Genomic DNA, 24014 nt, shown 5'->3' with positions numbered 1-24014 from the left:
GGACAATTGTGTGTCATATGAAAAAAAAACTTTGATCCATACCTTGAACCATATGCAAAAGTAACTCAAATGGATCAGAGGCCTACATATAAAGGCCTACATATAACTTCTAGAAAAGAAAATAGGGAGAACTCTTGTAACCTTGAGATAAGGCAAAGATTACTTAGATACAATACCAGAGCACAATCAACAAATGAAACATTGATAAACTGACTTCATCAAATTAAAAACTTCTGCCAGAATGAGAGAAAATATATGCAAAATGAATTATATCTCGAGTATGTAAACTACTCTCTAGGTGGCTCTGTAGCACAATGGATAGCACACTGGACTTCTAGAATATGTAAAATACTCTCAAGTCAATAATAACAACTCTAGAAAAATGGGCCAAAGATTCTAGCAGACACTTCCCCAGAGAAGATATGCAGATGGCAAATGAGTACATGAAAAGATGCTTAACATCATCAGTCATTATAGAAATACAAATTAAAACCACAATGAGATACCACTGCACACCTATTAGAATGGTTACAATCAAATGAAAAAGACTGGGCATACCAAGTGTTGATGAGGATTTGGAGGAACTGGGATTTTCATACACTGCTGGTGGAAATGTAAAATGGTACACTCACTTTAGCAAACACTTTGGCAGTCTCTTAAAAAGTCACACACGCCTACCATATTAGCCAGTCTTCCCTACTTCATAGCTATTTACCCCAGCACAAGGAAAGTATAAATCCTTACAAAGACATGTACGCTGTTTGAAAAGTAAAGACTGCTGTTTTTAGCTTTATTCATTGCAGCCAGAACTGGAAAACAATACAAATGTCCCATCAACAGGGAAAAGGATAAATAAGTTGTGTTATGTCTATACAATGGGATACTACATAGCATAAGAAATGAACTATTGATGCATGCAACAACATGGATTAATCTCAAGATAATTATGCTGAGTGAAAGAAAGCGTGCACAAAATAGAACATACTGTCATTCCATTTATATAAGACTCTCAAAAATACAAACTATAGTAGCAGAAAGTAGTTCATGGAGGATGAAGTGAAAAGGTGGCAGGAAGAAGGGATTAAGAAGAGGCACAAGGAAATTTGGGGAGGATGATAGACTATGTTGATTGTTGTGATGGTTTCATAGTCAAGTTAAAACATCAAATTGTACACTTTATGCAGTTTAAGTCAGTTATATCTCCATAAGGCTATTTTAAAAATATTTATGTATGTATGCATGTATATGTATATATGCATGTATGTGATAGAGGGGACTCAGATTAAAAGAGACTTGAGACACATAGCAACCAAATGCAATGTTTGGACTTTGTATCTTGATTCAAGCATTCTGGAGGCAACTGGGGAAATAGTCTGAGTGTTAGATTATGTTGATTAATTATTGTTAGTTTTGTTAGATAAGACAGTGGCACCAAACAAAAGCCCATATCTGTTAGACATAGTTCACTTGGGGTGACTTTATGGGTGAAAGCCTACAGTGCTTGTGATGTGCTTTGAAATCCTCTAGCATAATAAAGGGGGGGGAATAGATGAAGAATATAGGTAAATACTGATAATTGAAAGTCAATGATAAATACATTAAAGGTCCATTAAATTCCGGTTTCTTTTGTGTACTTTAAAATTCCTCCTAAAATTTTATGTTGTTTTTGTCTTATCCTCAGTGTAGAATCCAAGGTCTCCTTTGTTTTAGCTCCCACCATACCCCTTCAGCCTCACCATCTGCCTCGCACCACAGTTTAGGATCTGGTTATATGCAGGGTGACAATCTGTCCCAGTGTGCCTGGAACAGTCTTGGTTTGCGCCCGTTGTCCCAGTGTAATTATTAACAGGGCCCTCTGACTCTCAAAATATTCTAATTTGAGTAATATATGCTTACCGTAGTTATAGTTATATCGAACTGTAATTTCCTTCACATACCTGTGCTTCACACCTGTTTGTCTTTACTAGACTATTCCTTTGTCCAGAATCCCCCTTCCTATCACAATGCTCTCCTTATCTAACTCCTTCCTACTCACTTTTCCAAGTCTTAGCTCAGGCATCATTTTCTCAAAGCCTTCCCTGGCAGTCCTCTGCTGCCCTATCCCACCCCACCTGCATTATTTTGCCTTCTTTGTGCTGCCACACCACCTGGGCATGCTCCGTCATACAGCACTTGATGAAAATGTGTTTACTGGTCTGCTTTCCAATTCAGTTAGCTTTTCAAGGTTAGGGGTACACTGTCTTTTCATCTTTGGGTACTTGGTGTCTAACAGTGTTGGCAATGTCTGCAAAATGCTGGATAAATTCAGCCTTAGAGATTTTCTGACTTAACCTTCTTAGATAAATGAGAAAAACTCAAGCTTGGAAAGGTAAATGCACCTTCCTAAGATCACGGAGCATAGCAGTGGCAGAGTCAGAAGTAGAGCTCATGATTGTATCCCTTCTCCCACAGTGATATGATAAGCAATTTTAAGGAGCTTTAGAGGTGTCTTTTCACAAAGACAGAGCTTATATATCTAATAAGGGTCATCCTTGGAGCAGAACAGGAAAGCTATTAGAACAGTGGCAGTAGCTCTGACATGTACAAGAACTAGATGTTGATAATGCTGTAATATTTCACATTTGTTAGATACAAAATGCAATGGTGATTATGACACCTGGCTTTTTTACTATATACACTTATTTACCAGAATGCTAAATCTGTGGGGAAAACTGCCAGTTTTTCTCTTTTTTAAATTATTTTTTTAGAATCCTCTCATACGATATGACATGGAAAGTAATGTAGGATAATAGGGACTTTATACATTTAATTATTTTAAAATAAAGAACATCATCTAGAGTGCATCTTAAAAGTTCTCATCACAAGAAGAAAAACATTCTGTATGGTGATAGATGTTAACTAGACTTATTGTGATCATTTCAAAACATACAACTATCAAATCATGTTGTACACCTGAAACTAATATAATGTGTATCTCAATTATACCTCAATTAAAAATTTTAATAAAATAAAGTTAGCTGAAATATCAGAAGAAAAAAAAGAACATCCAGAGATCTTGCACTTAATGTCTGTTTTTCTTTGCAATTTTCATAGCGTCGTCTTGGAGATGCAGCCAAGAAAGCCATCAGCAAATTAACAACCAGAACAGTGAAAAAGGGTGATAAGGTACAGTAATGAAATCACTTTAACACTATAAAAACAGTAAAGTATTTTGCTTTTGATTTGATGGGCGGGAGTATACCCTAACCATTTGTGTCTCCTTTGTTAGATTATTCTTTTTCTCCAAGCATACTATCTAAAGTAGCTTCTCTTTGAAATCTTATTTTTAGTATGCCTGTCATTCAGAGACCCTCCATACAGTTCTCTAATTTTCCTGGATTTTAAATGCCCCTGTCATAATTAGCATCACCGGACTACTTACAGTTTCCCTAGCTGTGGTGTTCAACGGTTTTCTTCTGCTAAAACCTAGCATATTTGGGGGAAGAACTCTAAGTAGCCAGGAATGTGCATTCTCTTCCTGTGCTTCATGCGACTTTGCGTCTCTCTTCTGTGTTTTGGTTCTTCACCAGTTAGCTGGAGAACTAGAGACCCACATTCAAGGGAGTGTTGGTTAACAAGGTGCTTTCTGTACAGTGGGCTAAGCAGTTTGAAAGAAGGGCACAGTTTGTTAGGGTTGGATCTAGTGGCTTAGGGGAAATGACTCAGAGAGGTAGTGATAGAGGCCATCTATGGCTGAGATTCCTGACCCTAATTCTTCAGTCAGATCTCAAAATTAGGTAGAGCCCTGTTTCTGCTCTCTATGGACAAAACAGCAACTTAATGTGAGACCCTGTGTTCAATATATTTAAGGTTATCTAGAATGAAGAAATTGCATCTCTGAAGTTATAAAACCAAACCTGTCTTCTGCCCCAAAACCAACTCTAATTTTTTACCAGAGAGCTCTGGAAGGATAATTACAGGTGATTCTCCATCCTCTTAAGTTTTACCACTTTCTTGACTTTACTCATTTTTATTCCCACTGCCTTGACACCCCACATCTAGTTTTCCTTGATACAGCTCCAGAAGATAGAAACATTTTCAATGAACTTCATGGTATACTAAAGAAAGAAAAAAGTAAAAACACTTGCAGAAAATATAAGCAGCATCACAACAGCTGTACTTTAACCCCAGAGGAGTGGTCACCAATATAAATGCTTTTTTGACCTGGTAGCCTTCAGCTGCCACATTAATTTGAACTTCCCTGGAGCTCACCCAACCTACCCATCCTACTTTGTCCCCCCATGCTAATACAAAACCATCTTTCCTTACTAAAACCAACACTTTTTTAAAGTTTGTACCTCCTAGACCTGTCAAGAGTTACCCTACTGAGTTTCAGTCCAAGCGGCAGTGACACAGCAAATAGTGTTGCCTTTCCTGGTAGTGCTCTGTTTAATGACAAGGCAGGGGAACCCTTCCCCAATCCAGAGGAGGAAGGAGATCAATTACCCTGGGTGACCAAAAACCTGGCTGACTCTTCCTGACCCTTGATAAAGACCTAGTATAGAGTTGAGTCCATGACTGTTCTCTACCCCAAATCTATGACCAGATGCACAGCTCCTATCCTTGGGGTGAGTCTTTAGGGGGCTCAACCATCTTTTCTGCCTGTACTTAACTGTGTGGTCAGATGAGCGTCCTGATGAGGAAAACCTACTCAGACCAGTATAGTGATGCAGCACTAGATGGTCCAAGGTGATAGCTGATTTGAATCTTAAAAAAAAATTAGTATTCTGATTTCTAAGACGTTTCACAAAAAGAATTAGTATTAATTGTTACACCATAGTTTAAAAACAAAATAGACTGGCTTAGTTACAATTTGGGTCAATACAGTTAAGCAAATGGAAACGTTACATTTTTTTTTTTTAACCTTTCACTTTATAATCACCTGTTTACCACAGTTGCCACAGGAAAAATCTTAGCTGGATCGTATCTCCTCCATTTAGGTACTTATAGCTTTAGCGTATAACTTTCATTGCTGTGCTTTTCATTTCAGGAAACAGACCCAGACTTTGATCATTGTGCAGTCTGCATAGAAAGCTATAAACAGAATGATGTTGTCCGGATTCTCCCCTGCAAGTATGTCAAATTTCTTCGTTTAAAATAGAATGATACTGGGCTTCCCTGGTGGCGCAGTGGTTGAGAGTCAGCCTGCGATGGAGGGGACACGGGTTCGTGCCCCGGTCTGGGAGGATCCCACATGCCGCAGAGTGGCTGGGCCCGTGGGCCATGGCCACTGGGCCTGTGTGTCCGGAGCCTGTGCTCCACAACGGGAGAGGCCGCGGCGGTGAGAGGCCCACGTACCACAAAAAAATAAAAAAAAGAATAGAATGATACTAATGTGATTTGTACATCTCCCTTTCAGAGTGGGTATCCACTTGCTTTTGAGAGCCACCTTACCCACGGCTTTTCTGGTAGGCAGAGGCCCAGCTGCACACTGCACATAGTGGTGAGCCATGTGCCTCAGCAAGAACTGATTGCAAAGCCTTTTCTAGTTATGAGAAACACAGGGGCACAACCTCCACAGGTTGTGTGGAGGCACATTAGTAGCCTAAAAACATTAAGGTCAAGAATTTTTATTTCTGTAACTTCTGTGGTTTTCAGAACTAGCCACTGTTCCTCTCCTTCTTAAATCAGAGTACATCACTAGGCTCTCTGATAAAGCCTCAGCAGTGTTCACTTGGTGCTGGGTACCAGAACTCTAGGACTTGGATTAAATCTTTTTTTGAGCCTTGGCTGTGTAAAGTGGGGAGGACTGGTATGTGCTGTGTGCCTGCCCCACGTCAGGTACTCTGCTCTGTGCAGTTTACATCTACTCTCTCCCCATTGTCCAGTAAGGGATGGCAAAGTCAATAGTAGAGCTGCCAGGGTCACACAAGTCAGAAATGGCAGAGCCAATATAAAGGTGTGCCTCTGTATTATTTCTGCTCTTTATGTAGGGCCACATGCCTCCCTCCAAAAGGAGGATGTTCACCTATACTCTGGTGCCCTAAAAAGAGTGTGTGGATTTCTACCATGGTGCTATGCCAAGCTAGGGAGTATGAGACACTAAGATACACAATTCTGAGCACTGACTGGAAAAATATGAGGTCACCTACTGAGGAGCCTAAAATCAAAAGACTTTTCCTTCTCCCTTCTCTTTTAAAAGACATCCACATAACTCCTACCTTCTAATTATATGGAACATGTGAATGAATAGAATAATTAGTAGTAGTTGTCTCCATGAGGCTACTGGTGTTAGTTTACTTATTCACAAAGTTATATATTTTGAGCCTAGAAAGATCTGGTTTTTTTTAATCAAAACTTAAGAATAATTCCATATACTGAAACAGAAAACGAAGATTCAGGAAGTCAAATCATTTAGTTTACATATAAAGGGAAATCTGTAAAACTAAATTTAACCTGTGCTATAGAAAATTAAACTATGTAATTACAGTTTTTCCAGTATAAAAACATGAGGCTAAAGGAAATACACATACAAATACAGTTGACCCTGTACAACTCGGGTTTGAACTGCACCGGTCCACCTATTTCAGTAGTAAATACTGCAGTACTACATGATCAGCAATTGGTTGAATGTGCAGAACTGCGGATACGGAGGGCTGACTGTAAAGTTATATGTGGATTATCAGCTGCATGGGGGCATCAACACCTCTAACCCCACCCCACCCCTAGGTTGTTCAAAGGTCAACTATGCAGATCAGGGGAAAGATTAGTATGATACATTATAAAGCATAATCAGCTCTTACTTGCTTTTAAAAATTGTTTTTACCTGCACAGATTTCTTTTGACACTGGAATAGCCAGGAAGAAGCCGAGTCTTTCAAAATTCTCTGGCTTCGTATCTCAGTCCAGGGGCCCTTGGGACCATCTGAGACCTAAGAACGAAAGCTTCCAAAACCACTGATGGTTATTAATAAGGTGACACTGTTTTCCTCAGGGGAGCCTCAGCTGAAAATAGATTATGCTGGGAAGTTTGCTCCATTTTCTCTCTGTCCCTCAAGCATTGGCTTTTTCAAGAGTTTCATTCTTATTTCTCTTTTTTTCTTCCAAAAATCAGAATCAGTGGGGAGCTTTCAGAAACAAATCCTGAGGGGAGCCCTGGGCATGTTTGTTTTTATTAAGTACCTGGGTGATTCTGATGCTGCAAGACCATACCATCTATTTTTTTTTTTTACATCTTTATTGTAGTATAATTGCTTTACAGTGTTGTGCTAGTTTCTGCTTTATAACAAAGTGAATCAGTTATACATATACATATGTTCCCATCTCTCTTCCCTCTTGCACCTCCCTCCCTCCGACCCTCCCTATCCCACCCCTCTAGGTGGTCACAAAGCACCGAGCTGATCTCCCTGTGCTATGCGGCTGCTTCCCACTAGCTAGCTCTTTTACGTTTGGTAGTGTATATATGTCCATGCCTCTCTCTCGCTTTGTCACAGCTTACCCTTCCCCCTCCCCATATCCTCAAGTCCATTCTGTAGTAGGTCTGTGTCTATTCCTGTCTTACCCCTAGGTTCTTCATGACATTTTTTTTTCTTAGATTCCATATATATGTGTTAGCATACGGTATTTGTCTTTCTCTTTCTGACTTACTTCACTCTGTATGACAGACTCTAAGTCCATCCACCTCATTGCAAATAGCTCAATTTCGTTTCTTTTTATGGCTGAGTAATATTCCATTGTATATATGTGCCACATCTTCTTTATCCATTCATCCGACGATGGACACTTAGGTTGTTTCCATCTCTGGACTATTGTAAGTAGAGCTGCAATGAACATTTTGGTACATGACTCTTTTTGAATTATGGTTTTCTCAGGGTATATGCCCAGTAGTGGGATTGCTGGGTCATATGGTAGTTCTGTTTGTAGATTTTTAAGGAACCTCCATACTGTTCTCCATAGTGGCTGTACCAACTCACATTCCCACCACAGTGCAAGAGTGTTCCCTTTTCTCCACACCCTCTCCAGCAATTATTGTTTCTAGATTTTTTGATAATGGCCATTCTGACTGATGTGAGATGATATCTCATTGAAGTTTTGATTTGCATTTCTCTAATGATTAATGATGTTGAGCATTCTTTCATGTGTTTGTTGGCAGTCTGTATATCTTCTTTGGAGAAACGTCTATTTAGGTCTTCTGCCCATTTTTGGATTGGGTTGTTTGTTTTTTTGTTATTGAGCTGCATGAGCTGCTTGTAAATTTTGGAGATTAACCCTTTGTCAGTTGCTTCATTTGCAAATATTTTCTCCCATTCTGAGGTTTGTCTTTTGGTCTTGTTTATGGTTTCCTTTGCTGTGCAAAAGCTTTGAAGTTTCATTAGGTCCCATTTGTTTATTTTTGTTTTTATTTCCATTTCTCTGGGAGGTGGGTCAAAAAGGATCTTGCTGTGATTTATGTCATAGAGTGTTCTGCCTATGTTTTCCTCTAAGCGTTTGATAGTGTCTGGCCTTACATTTAGGTCTTTAATCCATTTTGAGCTTATTTTTGTGTATGGTGTTAAGGAGTGATCTAATCTCATACTTTTACATGTACCTGTCCAGTTTTCCCAGCACCACTTATTGAAGAGGCTGTCCTTTCTCCACTGTACATTCCTGCCTCCTTTATCAAAGATAAGGTGACCATATGTGCGTGGGTTTATCTCTGGGCTTTCTATCCTGTTCCATTGATCTATATTTCTGTTTTTGTGCCAGCACCATACTGTAGCTTTGTAGTATAGTCTGAAGTCAGGGAGCCTGATTCCTCCAGCTCCATTTTTCGTTCTCAAGATTGCTTTGGCTATTCGGGGTCTTTTGTGTTTCTATACAAATTGTGAAATTTTTTGTTCTAGTTTTGTGAAAACTGCCAGTGGTAGTTTGATAGGGATTGCATTGAATCTGTAGATTGCTTTGGGTAGTAGAGTCATTTTCACAATGTTGATTCTTCCAATCCAAGAACATGGTATATCTCTCCATCTATTTGTATCATCTTTAATTTCTTTCATCAGTGTCTTATAATTTTCTGCATACAGGTCTTTTGTCTCCTTAGGTAGGTTTATTCCTAGATATTTTATTCTTTTTGTTGCAACGGTAAATGGGAGTGTTTTCTTGATTTCACTTTCAGATTTTTCATCATTAGTGTATAGGAATGCGAGAGATTTCTGTGCATTAATTTTGTATCCTGCTACTTTACCAAATTCATTGATTAGTTCTAGTAGTTTTCTGGTGGCATCTTTAGGATTCTCTATGTAAAGTATCATGTCATCTGCAAACAGTGACAGCTTTACTTCTTCTTTTCCGATTTGGATTCCTTTTATTTCCTTTTCTTCTCTGATTGCTGTGGCTAAAATTTCCAAAACTATGTTGAATAAGAGTGGTGAGAGTGGGCAACCTTGTCTTGTTCCTGATCTTAGTGGAAATGCTTTCAGTTTTTCACTATTGAGGACGATGTTGGCTGTGGGTTTGTCATATATGGCCTTTATTATGTTGAGGAACGTTCCCTCTATGCCTACTTTCTGCAGGATTTTTATCATAAATGGGTGTTGAATTTTGTCAAAAGCTTTCTCTGCATCTATTGAGATGACCATATGGTTTTTCTCCTTCAGTTTGTTAATATGGTGTATCACGTTGATTAATTTGCGTATATTGAAGAATCCTTGCATTCCTAGAATAAACCCCACTTGATCACGGTGTATGATCCTTTTAATGTGCTATTGGATTCTGTTGGCTAGTATTTTATTGAGGAATTTTGCATCTATATTAATCAGTGATATGGGCCTGTAGTTTTCTTTCTTTATGACATCCTTGTCTGGTTTTGGTATCAGGGTGATGGTGGCCTCATAGAATGAGTTTGGGAGTGTTCCTCCCTCTGCTATATTTTGGAAGAGTTTGAGAAGGATAGGTGTTAGCTCTTCTCTAAATGTTTGATAGAATTCGCCTGTGAAGCCATCTGGTCCTGGGCTTTTGTCTGTTGGAAGATTTTTAATCATATTTCAATTTCAGTGCTTGTGATTGGTCTGTTCATATTTTCTATTTCTTCTTGATTCAGTCTTGGCAGGTTGTGCTTTTCTAAGCATTTGTCCATTTCTTCCAGGTTGTCCATTTTATTGGCATAGAGTTGCTTGTAGTAATCTCTCATGATCTTTTGTATTTCTGCAGTGTCAGTTGTTACTTCTCCTTTTTCATTTCTAATTCTGTTGATTTGAGTCTACTCCCTTTTTTTTTATGAGTCTGGCTAATGGTTTATCAATTTTGTTTATCTTCTCAAAGAACCAGCTTTTAGTTTTATTGATCTTTGCTGTCATTTCCTTCATTTCTTTTTCATTTATTTCTGATCTGATCTTTATGAGTTCTTTCCTTCTGCTAACTTTGGGGTTTTTTTGTTCTTCTTTCTCTAATTGCTTTAGGTGCAAGGTTAGGTTGTTTATTCGAGATGTTTCCTGTTTCTTAAGGTAGGATTGTATTGCTATAAACTTCCCTCTTAGAACTGCTTTTGCTGCATCCCATAGGTTTTGGGTCGTCGTGTCTCCATTGTCATTTGTTTCTAGGTATTTTTTGATTTCCTCTTTGATTTCTTTAGTGATCACTTCGTTATTAAGTTGTGTATTGTTTAGCCTCCATGTGTTTGTATTTTTTACAGTTCTTTTCCTGTAATTGATATCTAGTCTCATAGCGTTGTGGTCGGAAAAGATACTTGATACAATTTCAATTTTCTTAAATTTACCAAGGCTTGATTTGTGACCCAAGATACGATCTATCCTGGAGAATGTTCCATGAGCACTTGAGAAAAATGTGTATTCTGTTGTTTTTGGATGGAATGTCCTATAAATATCAATTAAGTCCATTTTGTTTAATGTATCATTTAAAGCTTGTGTTTCCTTATTTATTTTCATTTTGGATGAACTGTCCATTGGTGAAAGTGGGGTGTTAAAGTCCCCTACTATGAATGTGTTACTCTCGATTTCCCTTTTTCTGGCTGTTAGTATTTGCCTTATGTAATGAGGTGCTCCTATGTTGGGTGCATAAATATTTACAATTGTTATATCATCTTCTTGGATTGATCCCTTGATCATTATGTAGTGTCCTTCTTTGTCTCTTCTGATAGTCTTTATTTCAAAGTCTATTTTGTCTGATATGAGAATTGCTACTCCAGCTTTCTTTTGGATTCCATTTGCATGGAATATCTTTTTCCATCCCCTCACTTTCAGTCTGTGTGTGTCTCTGAGTCTGAAGTGGGTCTCTTGTAGACAGCATATATATGGGTCTTGCTTTTGTATCCATTCAGCCAGTCTGTGTCTTTTGGTGGGAGCATTTAATCCATTAACATTTAAGGTAATTATCAATATGTATTTTCCTATTCCCATCTTCTTAATTGTTTTGGGTTTGTTATTGTAGGTCTTTTCCTTCTCTTGTGTTTCTTGCCTAGAGAAGGTCCTTTTGCATTTGTTGTAAAGCTGGTTGGTGGTGCTGAACTCTCTCAGCTTTTGCTTGTCTGTAAAGATTTTAATTTCTCCATCGAATCTGAATGAGATCCTTGCGGGGTAGAGTAATGTTGGTTGTAGGTTTTTCTCCTTCATCACTTTAAATATGTCCTGCCAGTCCCATCTGGCTTGCAGAGTTTCTGCTGAAAGATCAGCTGTTAACCTTATGGGGATTCCCTTGTGTGTTATTTGTTGTTTTACCCTTGCTGCTTTTAATATGTTTTCTTTGTATTTAATTTTTGACAGTTTGATTAATATGTGTCTTGGCGTGTTTCTCCTTGGATTTATCCTGTATGGGACTCTCTGTGCTTCCTGGACTTGATTAACTATTTCCTCTCCCATATTAGGGAAGTTTTCAACTATAATCTCTTCAAATATTTTCTCAATCCCTTTCTTTTTCTCTTCTTCTTCTGGAACCCCTATAATTCGAATGTTGGTGCATTTAATGTTGTCCCAGAGGTCTCTGAGACTGTCCTTAAGTTCTTTTCATTCTTTTTTCTTTATTCTGCTCTGCAGTAGTTATTTCCACTATTTTATCTTCCAGGTCACTTATCCTTTCTTCTGCCTCAGTTATTCTGCTATTGATCCCATCTAGAGTATTTTTAATTTCATTTATTGTGTTGTTCGTCGTTGCTTGTTTCACCTTTAGTTCTTCTAGGTCCTTGTTAAATGTTTCTTGCATTTTCTCTATTCTATTTCCACAATTTTGGATCATCTTTACTATCATCATTCTGAATTCTTTTTCAGGTAGACTGCCTATTTCCTCTTCATTTGTTAGGTCTGGTGGGTTTTTATCTTGCTCCTTCATCTGCTGTGTGTTTTTCTGTCTTCTCAATTTGCTTATCTTACTGTGTTTGGGGTCTCCTTTTTGCAGGCTGCAGGTTCGTAGTTCCCGTTGTTTTTGGTGTCTGTCCCCAGTGGCTAAAGTTGTTTCAGACGGTTGTATAGGCTTCCTGGTGGAGGGGACTAGTGCCTGTGTTCTGGTGGATGAGGCTGGATCTTGTCTTTCTGGTGGGCAGGTCCACGTCTGGTGGTGTGTTTTGGGGTGTCTGTGAACTTATTATGATTTTAGGCAGCCTCTCTGCTAATGGGTGGGGTTGTGTTCCTGTCTTGCTAGTTGCTTGGCATAGAGTGTCCAGCACTGTAGCTTGCTGGTCGTTGAGTGAAGCTGGGTGCTGGTGTTGAGATGGAGATCTCTGGGAGATTTTTGCCGTTTGATATTATGTGGAGCTGGGAGGTCTCTTGTGGACCAGTGTCCTGAAGTTGGCTCTCCCACCTCAGAGGCACAGCACTGACTCCTGGCTGCAGCACCAAGAGCCTTTCATCCACACGGCTCAGAATAAAAGGGAGAAAAAGTAGAAAGAGAGAGAGAGAGGGAGAGAGGGAGGGAGAGAGAAAGGAAGAAAGGAAGAAAGAAAGAGGAAAGAAAGGAAGGAGGGAAGGAAGGAAGCAGGGAAGGAAGGAAGAAAGAAGGAAAAGAAAGAAAGAGGAAAGAGGATAAAATAAAATCAAGTACAATAAAATAAAATAACGTTATTAAAATAAAAAATAATTATTAAGAAAAAATTTTTTTAAGAAAAAAGCGGACAGATAGAACCCTAGGACAAATGGTGACAGCAAAGCTATACAGACAAATTCTCACATAGAAGCATACACATACACACTCACAAAAAGAGGAAACGGGGAAAAAATAGTAAATCTTGCTCTCAAAGTCCACCTCCTCAATTTGGGATGATTCGTTGTCTATTCATGTATTCCACAGATGCAGGGTACATCAAGTTGATTGTGGAGCTTTAATCCGCTGCTTCTGAGGCTGCTGGGAGAGATTTCCCTTTCTCTTCTTTGTTCTCACAGCTCCCGGGGCTCAGCTTTGGATTTGGCCCTGCCTCTGCGTGTAGGTCGCCGGAGGGCATCTGTTCTCCGCTCAGACAGGACGGGGTTAAAGGAGCAGCTGCTTCGGGGACTCTGGCTCACTCAGGCCAGGGGGAGGGAGGGGTGCGGATGCGGGGCGAGCCTGCGGCGGCAGAGGCCGCCGGAACGTTGCACCAGCCTGAGGCACGCCGTGCATTATCCCGGGGAAGTTGTCCCTGGATCCCGGGACCCTAGCAGTGGCGGGCTGCACAGGCTCCCCAGAAGGGAGGTGTGGATAGTGACCTGTGCTCGCACACAGGCTTCTTGGTGGCGGCAGCAGCAGCCTTAGCGTCTCATGCCCGTCTCTGGGGTCCGCGCTGTTAGCCGCGGCTCGTGCCCGTCTCTGGAGCTCCTTTAAGCAGCGCTCTTAATCCCCTCTCCTCGCGCACCAGGAAACAAAGAGGGAAGAAAAAGTCTCTTGCCTCTTCGGCAGGTGCAGACTTTTCCCCGGACTCCTTCCCGGCTAACCATGGTGCACTAACCCCCTGCGGGCTGTGTTCACGCTCTCCCTGCGCTCCGACCAAAGCCCAGCCTCAGCTCCCAGCCCCGCCCGCCCCGGCGGGTGAGCAGACAAGCCTCTCGGGCTGGTGAGTGCTGGTCGGCACCGATCCTCTGTGAGGGAATCTCACCACTTTGCCCTCCGCACCCCTGTTGCTGTGCTCTCTTCCGCGGCACCGAAGCTCCCCGCCTCCGCCACCCGCAGTCTCCGCCCGCAAAGGGGCTTCCTAGTGTATGGAAACTTTTCCTCCTTCACAGCTCCCTCCCACTGGTGCAGGTCCCGTCCCTATTCTTTTGTCTCTGTTTATTATTTTTTTTTTGCCCTACCCAGGTACGTGGGGAGTTTCTTGCCTTTTGGGAGGTCTGAGGTCTTCTGCCAGTGTTCAGTAGGTGTTCTGTAGGAGTTGTTCCACGTGTAGATGTATTTCTGGTGTATTTGTGGGGAGGAAGGTGATCTCCCCGTCTTACTCTTCCGCCATCTTCCCAATCTCTCCATACCATCTATTGAAGTCTAGAGCTTTGCTTGATCTCAGCCATTTCTATGGCTGCACCTTCCACCAGAGGAGGGGTCTCAACCTTTGTGTTTGTGGTCTGCTTTCCAGTATGAGAATTTGGCAAACTTAACAGCATTTCTATGCACCTGTAATTAGGTCACTGCTCACTTGGTTGTCCTTTGATCCTTGTCTAGACTATACATGCCCACTGCCCCGACTTCCCCTTTTGCTTTGAAGCAGGTTGTAGCTTTCTCTGTGTTGCACAGCCTCCTCAGCAAAACATTTCACCTAACTGAAATGGTGACAACAGCATGATTCTCAGGTGCAGTAAAGACTAACTTTGCACATCAAGCAACATTTTGTATGACCCAAGTTGACAACTTTTGACCTAGAGCAGGGTCTCTCCACCTGGGCACTGTGGACATTTGGGACCAGATAATTCTTTGTTGGGCAGGTTGGGGTGCTGCCTGTGCATTGTGGGTTATTTAGCCGTATCTTTGGCTCCACTCACTAGGCGCCAATAGCACCCCCTGCACACAGTTCTGACAACCACAGATGTCTCCGGTTGAGAACCACTGACCTAGAGGATGGCTCAACACAAATATTCATCTTTACTTTATTCATCTTTACTCATCTTTATCTTCTCCAAGCCTCTGTTTTCCAGTGGATTCCTCTCAAGTACCTTTGAATTAACTCTAGTGCCGCTACTTGCTTTTTTCCCTCTGCCTGAGATACCCTGCCCTTCCTCTTTTGTCTATAGGTCTTTAAAACTGAGCCGAGGTGTGACTCTGCTATGTCTTCCTTTAGCTCTGGTTGCCAGACAGCTCTGCTACCTCCCTGCCTCCCGTGGGGCTCCAACCAGCCCTCCAGCTGGGCCGGGGGCACTGCCCGGAGCCCCTCTCTTTCCCTGGTCATTTCTCCCTACTCCTCAAGCAGCACATCCAGGTGTATTCATTCTCCTTAAACACCCTAACTCATCCCTTTATTCCTCACTCTCATCGGGTAACTTCACCATAAATCTCACAGAAAATAATGGCTGTTAGACAGCCGAAATTCTCCCAGCCTGCTGTCCCCAAGCCTTCATGCGTACCTGCCTCCACACCCACCCTTGCAGCCTTCCCTCCCATTAGGATGGAGAGGACAGCCTCCTTGGTTCTAATGTGCTCTTTCAACCTAGGCCTCTGTGTGCCAACACCTTCCCTTCCTTGGGGACCTTGCTGTATTGACTGTCTGCTCCCTCCAGTTTTTGTTGTTTCTGTCTCTACCCACCAGCATTTCATCATGCTCAAGCATTTTCTATCCAGTTTTTATAATTCTCTTTCAAACCCATCTCCAAAGCTGTACCACTCTACAGCTTCTCCCCTTTACAGCCAGACTCTGGAAAGCATCTGCACTCACTGTCCCTTCTTCCCCTGAGTAAGGGGAGAAGAAAAGCTCAGATGCCTTTGTCTGTCCTTCCTTTTAACAAGCCTATCTCGAGACTGAACTAAGACTTTCTGTAGATAGCAAACCTCTCATGGATTGCTGGCTTTTTGTTGCATGACCTTTACTTTTTACCTTCTGTCATGTTAATTTACTGTGGACAGATGGCAGTTGGCATTGCTTTGGGACCTCATACTTGTGGCAGTTGATTACAGTTGATCATCCTTTGGATGTTAGCCAACACATCTTAGAAACTGGAAAACTGGCACTTTATTTAGGCCTCTTTTATTTAAAGGTCAGCCACAAAATGTTTAGTGGTTAAAAATACTTTTCAGAAGTAGAGTTCTGCAGCTTAGATAACCGTATGTCTAAGATGGCACTTCGGGAGCTAAGATGGGTCAGTCATCTGGCTGCTGGCAGAGGCATTACTGTGATGCCCCCTCCTCAGAGGGAGGGCCTGTTTCAACATTGTCTGCTGCCAGTCCCAGTTCAGGGAAAAGAGTTCTTTCCTCTGACCTTTAATAATCCTGGATCCTTTTATATTTGCCAGGTTCTTGCACGGCACCAAGAGGCTGCAGAACTGTGAAAACAACTCACCCTCAGTGTAGACTCCTCACCCCACCCCCAGCCGTTGTTCTGATCACTCTAGCTTATGGTGTACGTGGGAAGTGGGAGAGTGGGAAAGCATCGTATTTCAGTATTATTGGTTTGGTTCCTTTTATGTTCTATACACTTCACATTCTGTATCCCAAAGTATTTCTAATAGGAATAAAGGACTTTTGTTGAAGCTCTGATACGCTTATCCTTTTCACGTTTCACTGTTCCTCAGCACATCACCTGCTTTCCATTCCCGTACACCACTCAGCCCTAAATATGTTGGACCCTTTTCTGCTTTTATGTGCATTTTTATTATTCAAGTCTTCTATAAAAATGAGAAGGGGGCTTCTTTTCAAGGTCTGGCTGGCCCCAGCTGCCGCCCTCTGAGGTGTCTGTGCATGCTTGTGGTATGTCTGCAAGCTTGTAAGAGGTCACTCTGGTGCTGGCCATGCTGGGACCTGAGGCACACTCAAGTGTTCTGACCACGTATCAGGATATCATGTGAAATGTTGACATTACTTTGCCTGAATGTATGTTTAATGACACCTTTCATCTGCATGTCCTTGGTGCCTTTTCTAAGTTTTTCACTTACTGCTCCAAACAGCTTCACAAGATAGATGGCAGGCAACCTTCCCCACTGCGACCCACACCCGCAGTGTTCAGATGAGACAGCTGGGAGTCAGAAAGGGCAGTTTGTCAAGGCTTAGAGTGTTGTAGTAGCAGAACTTTCCCTAGGAGGAAGGGAAGGCCATGTGGAGTTTGGTAAAACAGTAGACCTGAGAAGATAGAAGCAAGAGGTAAAAAGGATGGGTGACAAAGAAGCAATGAGTACAGGGCAGCTCTTCACCACAGTTCTGTCAGTGACCTGAAGCAGAGTGATAGGCATGTGTCAGAAGGGCCAGTAGGTGAAGACAGACATTGTCGGGTTTTGTTTTCAGAAGAGGGAGATGTGCTGTGGGAATCGGACTGATGGTCTCTGGGCCAGGTGCAGGAGCTGGACTGTTGGGAACCTGGAAAGACAGCACAGATGGAGGAGGGAGTGTGGGAGGGAGGGAGGGACGGATCACTGGCTGGGCTGGGGACAGGGGGTAGGAAAGCCATGGGGTAAACAGATAGTCAAAAGGAAAAGTTATTTTTTTATGAAAGAAAATATTTCTTTGTGATTTTGAGTTAGCTAAGGAGGGGAGGCTTTCTTTCTCAGCTTGTCCCTAGAAAACCAGTTAGTCTTTGTTTTCCTTCATTACAGTGCCCCACAGCAGGGGACCAGATACTTTCTTTTAGATCAGCAAACCTACAAGGAAACAATTAAGAACCCCAACATAAGAGAAATCCATTTATAACTAAGGTTAAAGGGACAGATAAATAGAGAACACTCAACTTATGCAGCTTTAAAAATTAAATACAGGATTATACCATTTTGTTCCTTTCTGAATAACCAGTAATAGAAAAGACCAGACAATAAGAAAAGGGGAAAGCAAAAACGCTGGTAAGAGTGGGAAGGTGAAAGCCAGGCCACCGCTGCTGGCTTAAACCAAGGTCCCCACAAACAGCCGGCTCAAGTCAGCTGCCCCACACCAAAGCAGCTGCATCAGAGATCACAAAACCTTATCTCTTCTGTCACCTGCCAGCTGGCCAAAGTCCATTGTCCACACTACATAGAACTGGCTTAGAGAACCTTCCCGGCCACCCAACACTAACCAAACCCTCAGTGGTCCATAGGCCTTTCAAAAAGTATGCCAGATATTAGGCAGATGCACCCTTGCAAGGGGGAGAATCTGTCATTTATGTCAGACCTAAAGGGTATGTATCTTCAAAAAGGACTAGAGGTCTTGTTCTAGTCTTTGTTAGGCCACAGCCAGCACTGGCACAGTTCACAGCTGCTGGAGAGTAAACCCCACATCTGAGAACACGCCCTCGGTGGAACCCTGTGGTAAGGAGCCTTCATCTCCCTTTTGGAGTACACTCATACTTGGATGCAAGGAACAGGAAACAGACGTGACAGTGCATTGTGTATACTGAATGAATTTAGGTCTTGCCTATGGTTTGATGACTTTCATCTCTTAAGTAAAAACCCTCAGTTTTAAATAAAAGCCTCCAAGACTGATGAGGTTCTGGTTCATTGCATTATCTGTAAATTTCAGACTAGATGAATATATTTAATTGTCAAGATTTTTATTCTTACCCCAAAGAAATGGGTACAAGGCTACCAAGTGATGTTAGGTTGTTTGGGTTGAAGCTGTAAGCATGAATGTTTCTTCCAAATCCCAATTTTAAAAGTGAGTTTTCTAGATCTCCTACTTTTTAAAATCAAAACTTCATTTTAAAACAGGTGTATATAACTGCTTATAAGTTATATATAAATTATACATTAACAAAGTTTAAAAGGCAAACCATGGTTCAATTTGATATCTTTCTCAAAATTTATTCTGGCTTATCTGAACACTCTGATTATAGTGCTTCCAAAGGTGCCCAGAACATCTGTCCTGGCACCTGCCCCTGCCTCTGCTTGGCCAGGACTCTGGGGCTTCCGTGTGGCCTCATTTCAGGTTCTCAGAGCTACCATGGAGAGGTACTTGAGCTTGAGAAATGATGTCAACAGCTCCTTCACAATCTTTTCTCCTTTCCAAAGGACACAGGCATCTTTTTCAAGAATGCAAAACCGTCCATGATTTATTTCCAGTCACAAGGATGTGACTTTCTGCTTTCTGGAATAAGAGAGAAAATCACCCATCCTCTCTCTCCCTTCAGCATTTCAACTGGAAATTGCTACTAAATGTTATCTCATCCTTAAGCACAGAGCATCCCTAAAAATATTTCCAACCACCCAATGTTTATAACTTTACAAACATTTAACCTGGGTTGCTTAGAAGTCTTTTTAAATAATATTTTAAATGACATTTAAACAGAGGTCCATGAAACTAATTATATAGAGAACTCTTCATTTTAACTTCTGGTTAATATTTTCTTGAAATTCTATTTCTACTTTAGATATTATTGAAAACAACTGATTTATAACGTATAATTCATTATCTTCATTGTTAATAAATTTCCTACTTTTCCTCAAATCTTTTTTGGAATTTGGTGGAGTAAAAACACCAAACAGCCAAATACTACGTATCAGTACTCATTATACAGTGCTATCAACATACAAGATTGGATTCAGCTTGCCAGCTCATTCAGCTATCAACATACAAGATTGGATTCAGATTGCCAGCTCAATTTTAATACATCCCCAATATCTGTCTCTTGGTACCAAACAGACTAACTAAAAATTCCATTTCTTTACATTTTGGCCTAGGAGTTTTTTAGTATATAATTTGTGATATAATTCTCCATTTTTTTTATAGGCATGTTTTCCACAAATCCAGCTCAATTTCCACAAATGCCAGCTCAATTTTAATACATCCCCAATATTTGTCTCTTGGTACCAAACAGACTAACTAAAAATTCCATTTCTTTACATTTTGGCCTAGGAGTTTTTTAGTATATAATTTGTGATATAATTCTCCATTTTTTTTATAGGCATGTTTTCCACAAATCCTGCGTGGATCCCTGGCTTAGTGAACATTGTACCTGTCCTATGTGCAAACTTAATATTTTGAAGGCCCTGGGAATTGTGGTATGTTTCCTATTTTGTTAATACCTTTGTGTAGTGTTATCTCTAAGCATAACATAACATAGCACAAGTGGATGGTTAAAAGTCTCACAAGAAAACACTGGCTTTCTCTGCCAGATAATCCTGTTAGTCCAACACTGCCTTTTTTCCCACATTACTTAAAGTCCAGCCCACCTCAGGGAACTTCTGGAAGAGCAGATAAAGAACTGTGCTAGTCCACTTTACAGCCTGCTTCTGTTGGGTGGTGGATGTGTGATGAAGAACTGAGGTAGAGAGAAGGACGTGATTTTCCTCTATTCCAATATTTTTTTTTTTTAAGGAATAGAATGTAGACTTTTAACTCTGGTCCAATAGTAATTTTTTCTGCATTCAGCATGGTATAAAACTATGTCATCACTTATGTTCCTTCCTCTTAAATTTGGCTTTGCTCTCCTGGGCGATGGTAATTGCAGTCAGTGAAGGTGGGCAGTGCCAGCCCTGGGCAGACCTTTGACAGCTGGGCAGGGGTTTTGGTTGGGTGCCGGCCACATAGGGCACTTCAGCCCTGGCCAGGAGAGTCAGCACTGACTAACTGAGGACCTTGGAGACTTCCTGCAGTTCCTTCCTTAAGAGAAGTGTATGTCCAGGATTATTGCTTTTTAGAGGAAAGTGAAATACTTTCTGGTCTCACAAAAGAGTGAATGAATAATCTCCATATAGAGAGGAAAGTTTATTTTGACCCAACAGATGAATTCCTTGTTTTAGCTTTACAGATCTAAGTAGTCCTATTTGAAATATGTTATCAGATGACAGTTTAGATGTAATCTAGTTAGATAGTGATGCCCCATTTATCCTCCATCTCCAGAGATCACATCAGTGATGTTGTAGTTTCTTCACCTCTTCACCACTGACACTGGCCTAGGTAATTCCTTCTGGTGAGGGCCGTCCTTGAGACTGTCTAGCAGCATCCCTGGCCTTTCATATCCACTTTTTAGCTGGTAGGCTTTGACCCCACAGCAGCTCTGTACCTCTTCTTCAGCATTAGATGCTTAGGTTTTTTTTGTTGTTGTTGTTGCACTGGGTCTTAGTTGTGACAGGCGGGCTCCTTAGTTGTGGCATGCGAACTCTTAGTTGCGACATGCATGTGGGATCTAGTTCCCGTACCAGGAATCAAACCCAGGCCCCCTGCATTGGGAGCGCAGAGTCTTAACCACGGTGGCCCCAGGGAAGTCCCAATGCTTAGGTTTTGAAACATAGTTTTCTTAGAGTTCAAAAGTCTTTTCAATGTTGATCTGCTCTTGGTTGTATGCTTTACTTATGTTTAAAGATAGAAGATATTTAAAAACTGACTAGCAGATAGATGGGGGTATTACAGAGAAGTTAATAGGGTGAAAGGATATTTTATGTTACCTGTATTAACATACGAGCCAGTGATACACTGCACTGTTTGTCAGCTTTATAATAATCCTTCTGCCTGTGAGCCATGTCCACAAAAGGTTGTCACTTTATAAAGATGAAGTGTTCAGTTTTCTCAGTTCTGCAATGGATTTTGGCTTTCCTTAGTACCATTTTGTGGAAGAAATCATCTGTTTCTTTTAAATAAAAATTCTTGGAATTAGAGTGGAAGGTGTAGATGGGGAGAGAAATGAGAGGAAATCACCTGGAAAAAACTTGGTAAAGTCTTTGCAACAGGATGTCAAACATTTAGAATTGTATAAAACGATTTGTTAATCTTACAAGTACTTTTAATCTGGAAATATTTTGCAGCCAAATTTGCCATGTACTGATAACGTAGCATTTGATATGGAAAGGCTCACCAGAACCCAAGCAGTTAACCGAAGATCAGCCCTAGGTGACCTCGCCAGTGACAACTCCCTTGGCCTCGAGCCACTTCGAACTTCGGGGATCTCGCCTCTTCCTCAGGATGGGGATCTCACTCCTAGAACAGGAGAGATCAACATCGCAGTAACAAGTAAGTGGGACCTGTGCCCAGGGCACAGGACAGATTTGCTGCTGTGGTATTTGATGTGTGGTGGAGAGTTGAGGCAATCACCAGGGACAGTGACTTAGTCTGTAACTGAGAAAGTAATGGTTACTTTTGTTAAAACAGATATTTGGAATAACAAAACTTCCTTTATAGTAAGAAGCTTGTGTACTTGTGTGTAGTTAATAGGAATAGTTGCCATTTGATGACTAGCTGATCAGAGGTTTGTCTTAATAGCTGTTTATAAGCCTGATTTGAAACGATTGCATTGCAGACAGGGATGTAAGGTAGGACGTCAGCAGCATCTCAGTGAGCACTGTGAGCACCAGTGGTCTCTAGTACCTAGGCTGCAGGCAACCTAGTAAAAAACTAATCCAGAATTTGAACCTAAAAATTCAGTTGAGATGGCCAGCTGCTGCTCACTTTATTTTACACTTTTATGAAATTTGGTGTCTTAGCACTTACCTCTTTGGTATAATTGTACAAGAAGTGTGAGAAGACCCAAAAGGTAATCTACTTTTAAAATATGCTCTGGGCTAATTATGAACGTCATGATTGTTGAACTGTTGACGAGAAGGAAAAAAAAATGCTGAGTGTTTTGATGGCCTTGCCAAAGTATGAGTGGGCTGGCAGGCGTGCGAGTGGGCCTCGTGGACATTCACCCCGTAACAAGCCAGCTGTTTTCAATCCATTCTTTATGTGTTACTTTCATCTAACAACCTTTCACCCCATCTTCCTCGTCATCACCCTGGTGCTGCCTTTTTCAGTATATCTGTTGCTTACCTATAGCTTCGAGCCCTAACCCTAATGGGACTCCTCTCAACTCTGGGAGTCAGTAAAATGGATAAAGTTGTTAAAAAGAGTTTTCCCTTAAATAGTAAGACTTGTGTGGTCTATTCAATTGAAGTATACGTGATCTTAACTAACCAAAAATTATTGTTAGAAAATGATTTCCCAAGTTTTATTTTCTCATTTTCTAAACTCAAGGAGACTTCATTCAGTTATAAAATAAGTAAAACTATTCTTTGATACAATTTGACTGATTTCTTACCATTTACCAATGGTTTGTTTTAACAGCATTTCATGTTGTCCTGCTTTGACATTTAGGTTTTATGGGCTAGATTTTTAAAAATTGATCTAGTAGTAATAAAGGAGACAAAGGTCGTCTGTTTACTAATGAGTTTTTGGTAGGTCCTTCATTGATCGACATTTATTGAGCACCTACTACTACATAAAGTACTGATCCCATTATATTTTATATAGAAATATCCTTTCAAAATCTTATGTTTTGATGATAAAAATATTACTTCATGTATCAAATTAATCACCTTCAGCAGAATTTGTACATGTTAATAAATAAAGCTCATGCGGTTAAATTAGACCAAAGCTACCTCTACTTTAACATCAAAGCTCTGTAGTGCCATAGTAACCACAGTGCGTTCAACCAGCATCCACTGTTTGCAAGGCACTGTGCTAACTACACACTGAGGAGAACAGAGGTGACCAAGATCCCAGCTGCAGTAGGTTGGTGCTAAAATACCTCTGGGCCCATCGGGTATTATTACGACAGTGTTTACTTCTTTTTGGTTACTAATTTTTATAACTGAAATGCCATGCATGTATGGATGCTATATTCAAATTGGAAACATAGACATAATTGAAGTTCTAAAAGTTAGTCTGCTTATCATGTATAAAAGTCTAAGAAGAAAAAAATAAAGAATGCTATGTTAAGCTTCTTGAAATTGATTATCAGCCATCTCTTAATTTTTTTTAAATGCCAGTATATATTTTTTCTAACTTAAAATATATGTGGGTAAAAATGGTGGATTTTGCATGGGTTCTTCAATGTTTATTTTGACTTAAATAAAAACCTTGTAAATTCACTCTATTGATGAGGAATTTGTATTCCAAGAAGCAGTGGCTGCACTGTTATCTAAAATGAAAGAGTTTGCTGTGCATTTTAATAATGTAAACCAAGGTGGGCAGAGAAATGCGCATAGAACAACTCAGCATCCTGGAATCCTG

The 24014-nt window shown here is 40.8% G+C and overlaps 1 protein-coding gene across 3 annotated transcripts in view; it reads left to right on the top strand.

Moving 5' to 3' along the window:
* Positions 1-24014, top strand: part of RNF130 (ring finger protein 130) — a 130709-nt gene that overhangs the window by 75220 nt on the left and 31475 nt on the right. For all 3 annotated transcript variants that reach the window (XM_060008249.1, XM_060008248.1, XM_060008250.1), the window contains exons 4-7: positions 3094-3165; positions 5030-5112; positions 19933-20029; positions 21773-21977. In XM_060008249.1, the coding sequence (XP_059864232.1) occupies positions 3094-3165; positions 5030-5112; positions 19933-20029; positions 21773-21977 (457 nt within the window). The remainder of the gene's footprint in view (positions 1-3093; positions 3166-5029; positions 5113-19932; positions 20030-21772; positions 21978-24014) is intronic.

This window comes from Delphinus delphis, chromosome 3 (assembly GCF_949987515.2).
Source record: "Delphinus delphis chromosome 3, mDelDel1.2, whole genome shotgun sequence".
Lineage (NCBI taxonomy): Eukaryota > Metazoa > Chordata > Mammalia > Artiodactyla > Delphinidae > Delphinus > Delphinus delphis.
This window is presented reverse-complemented; position numbering and strand designations above follow the sequence as displayed.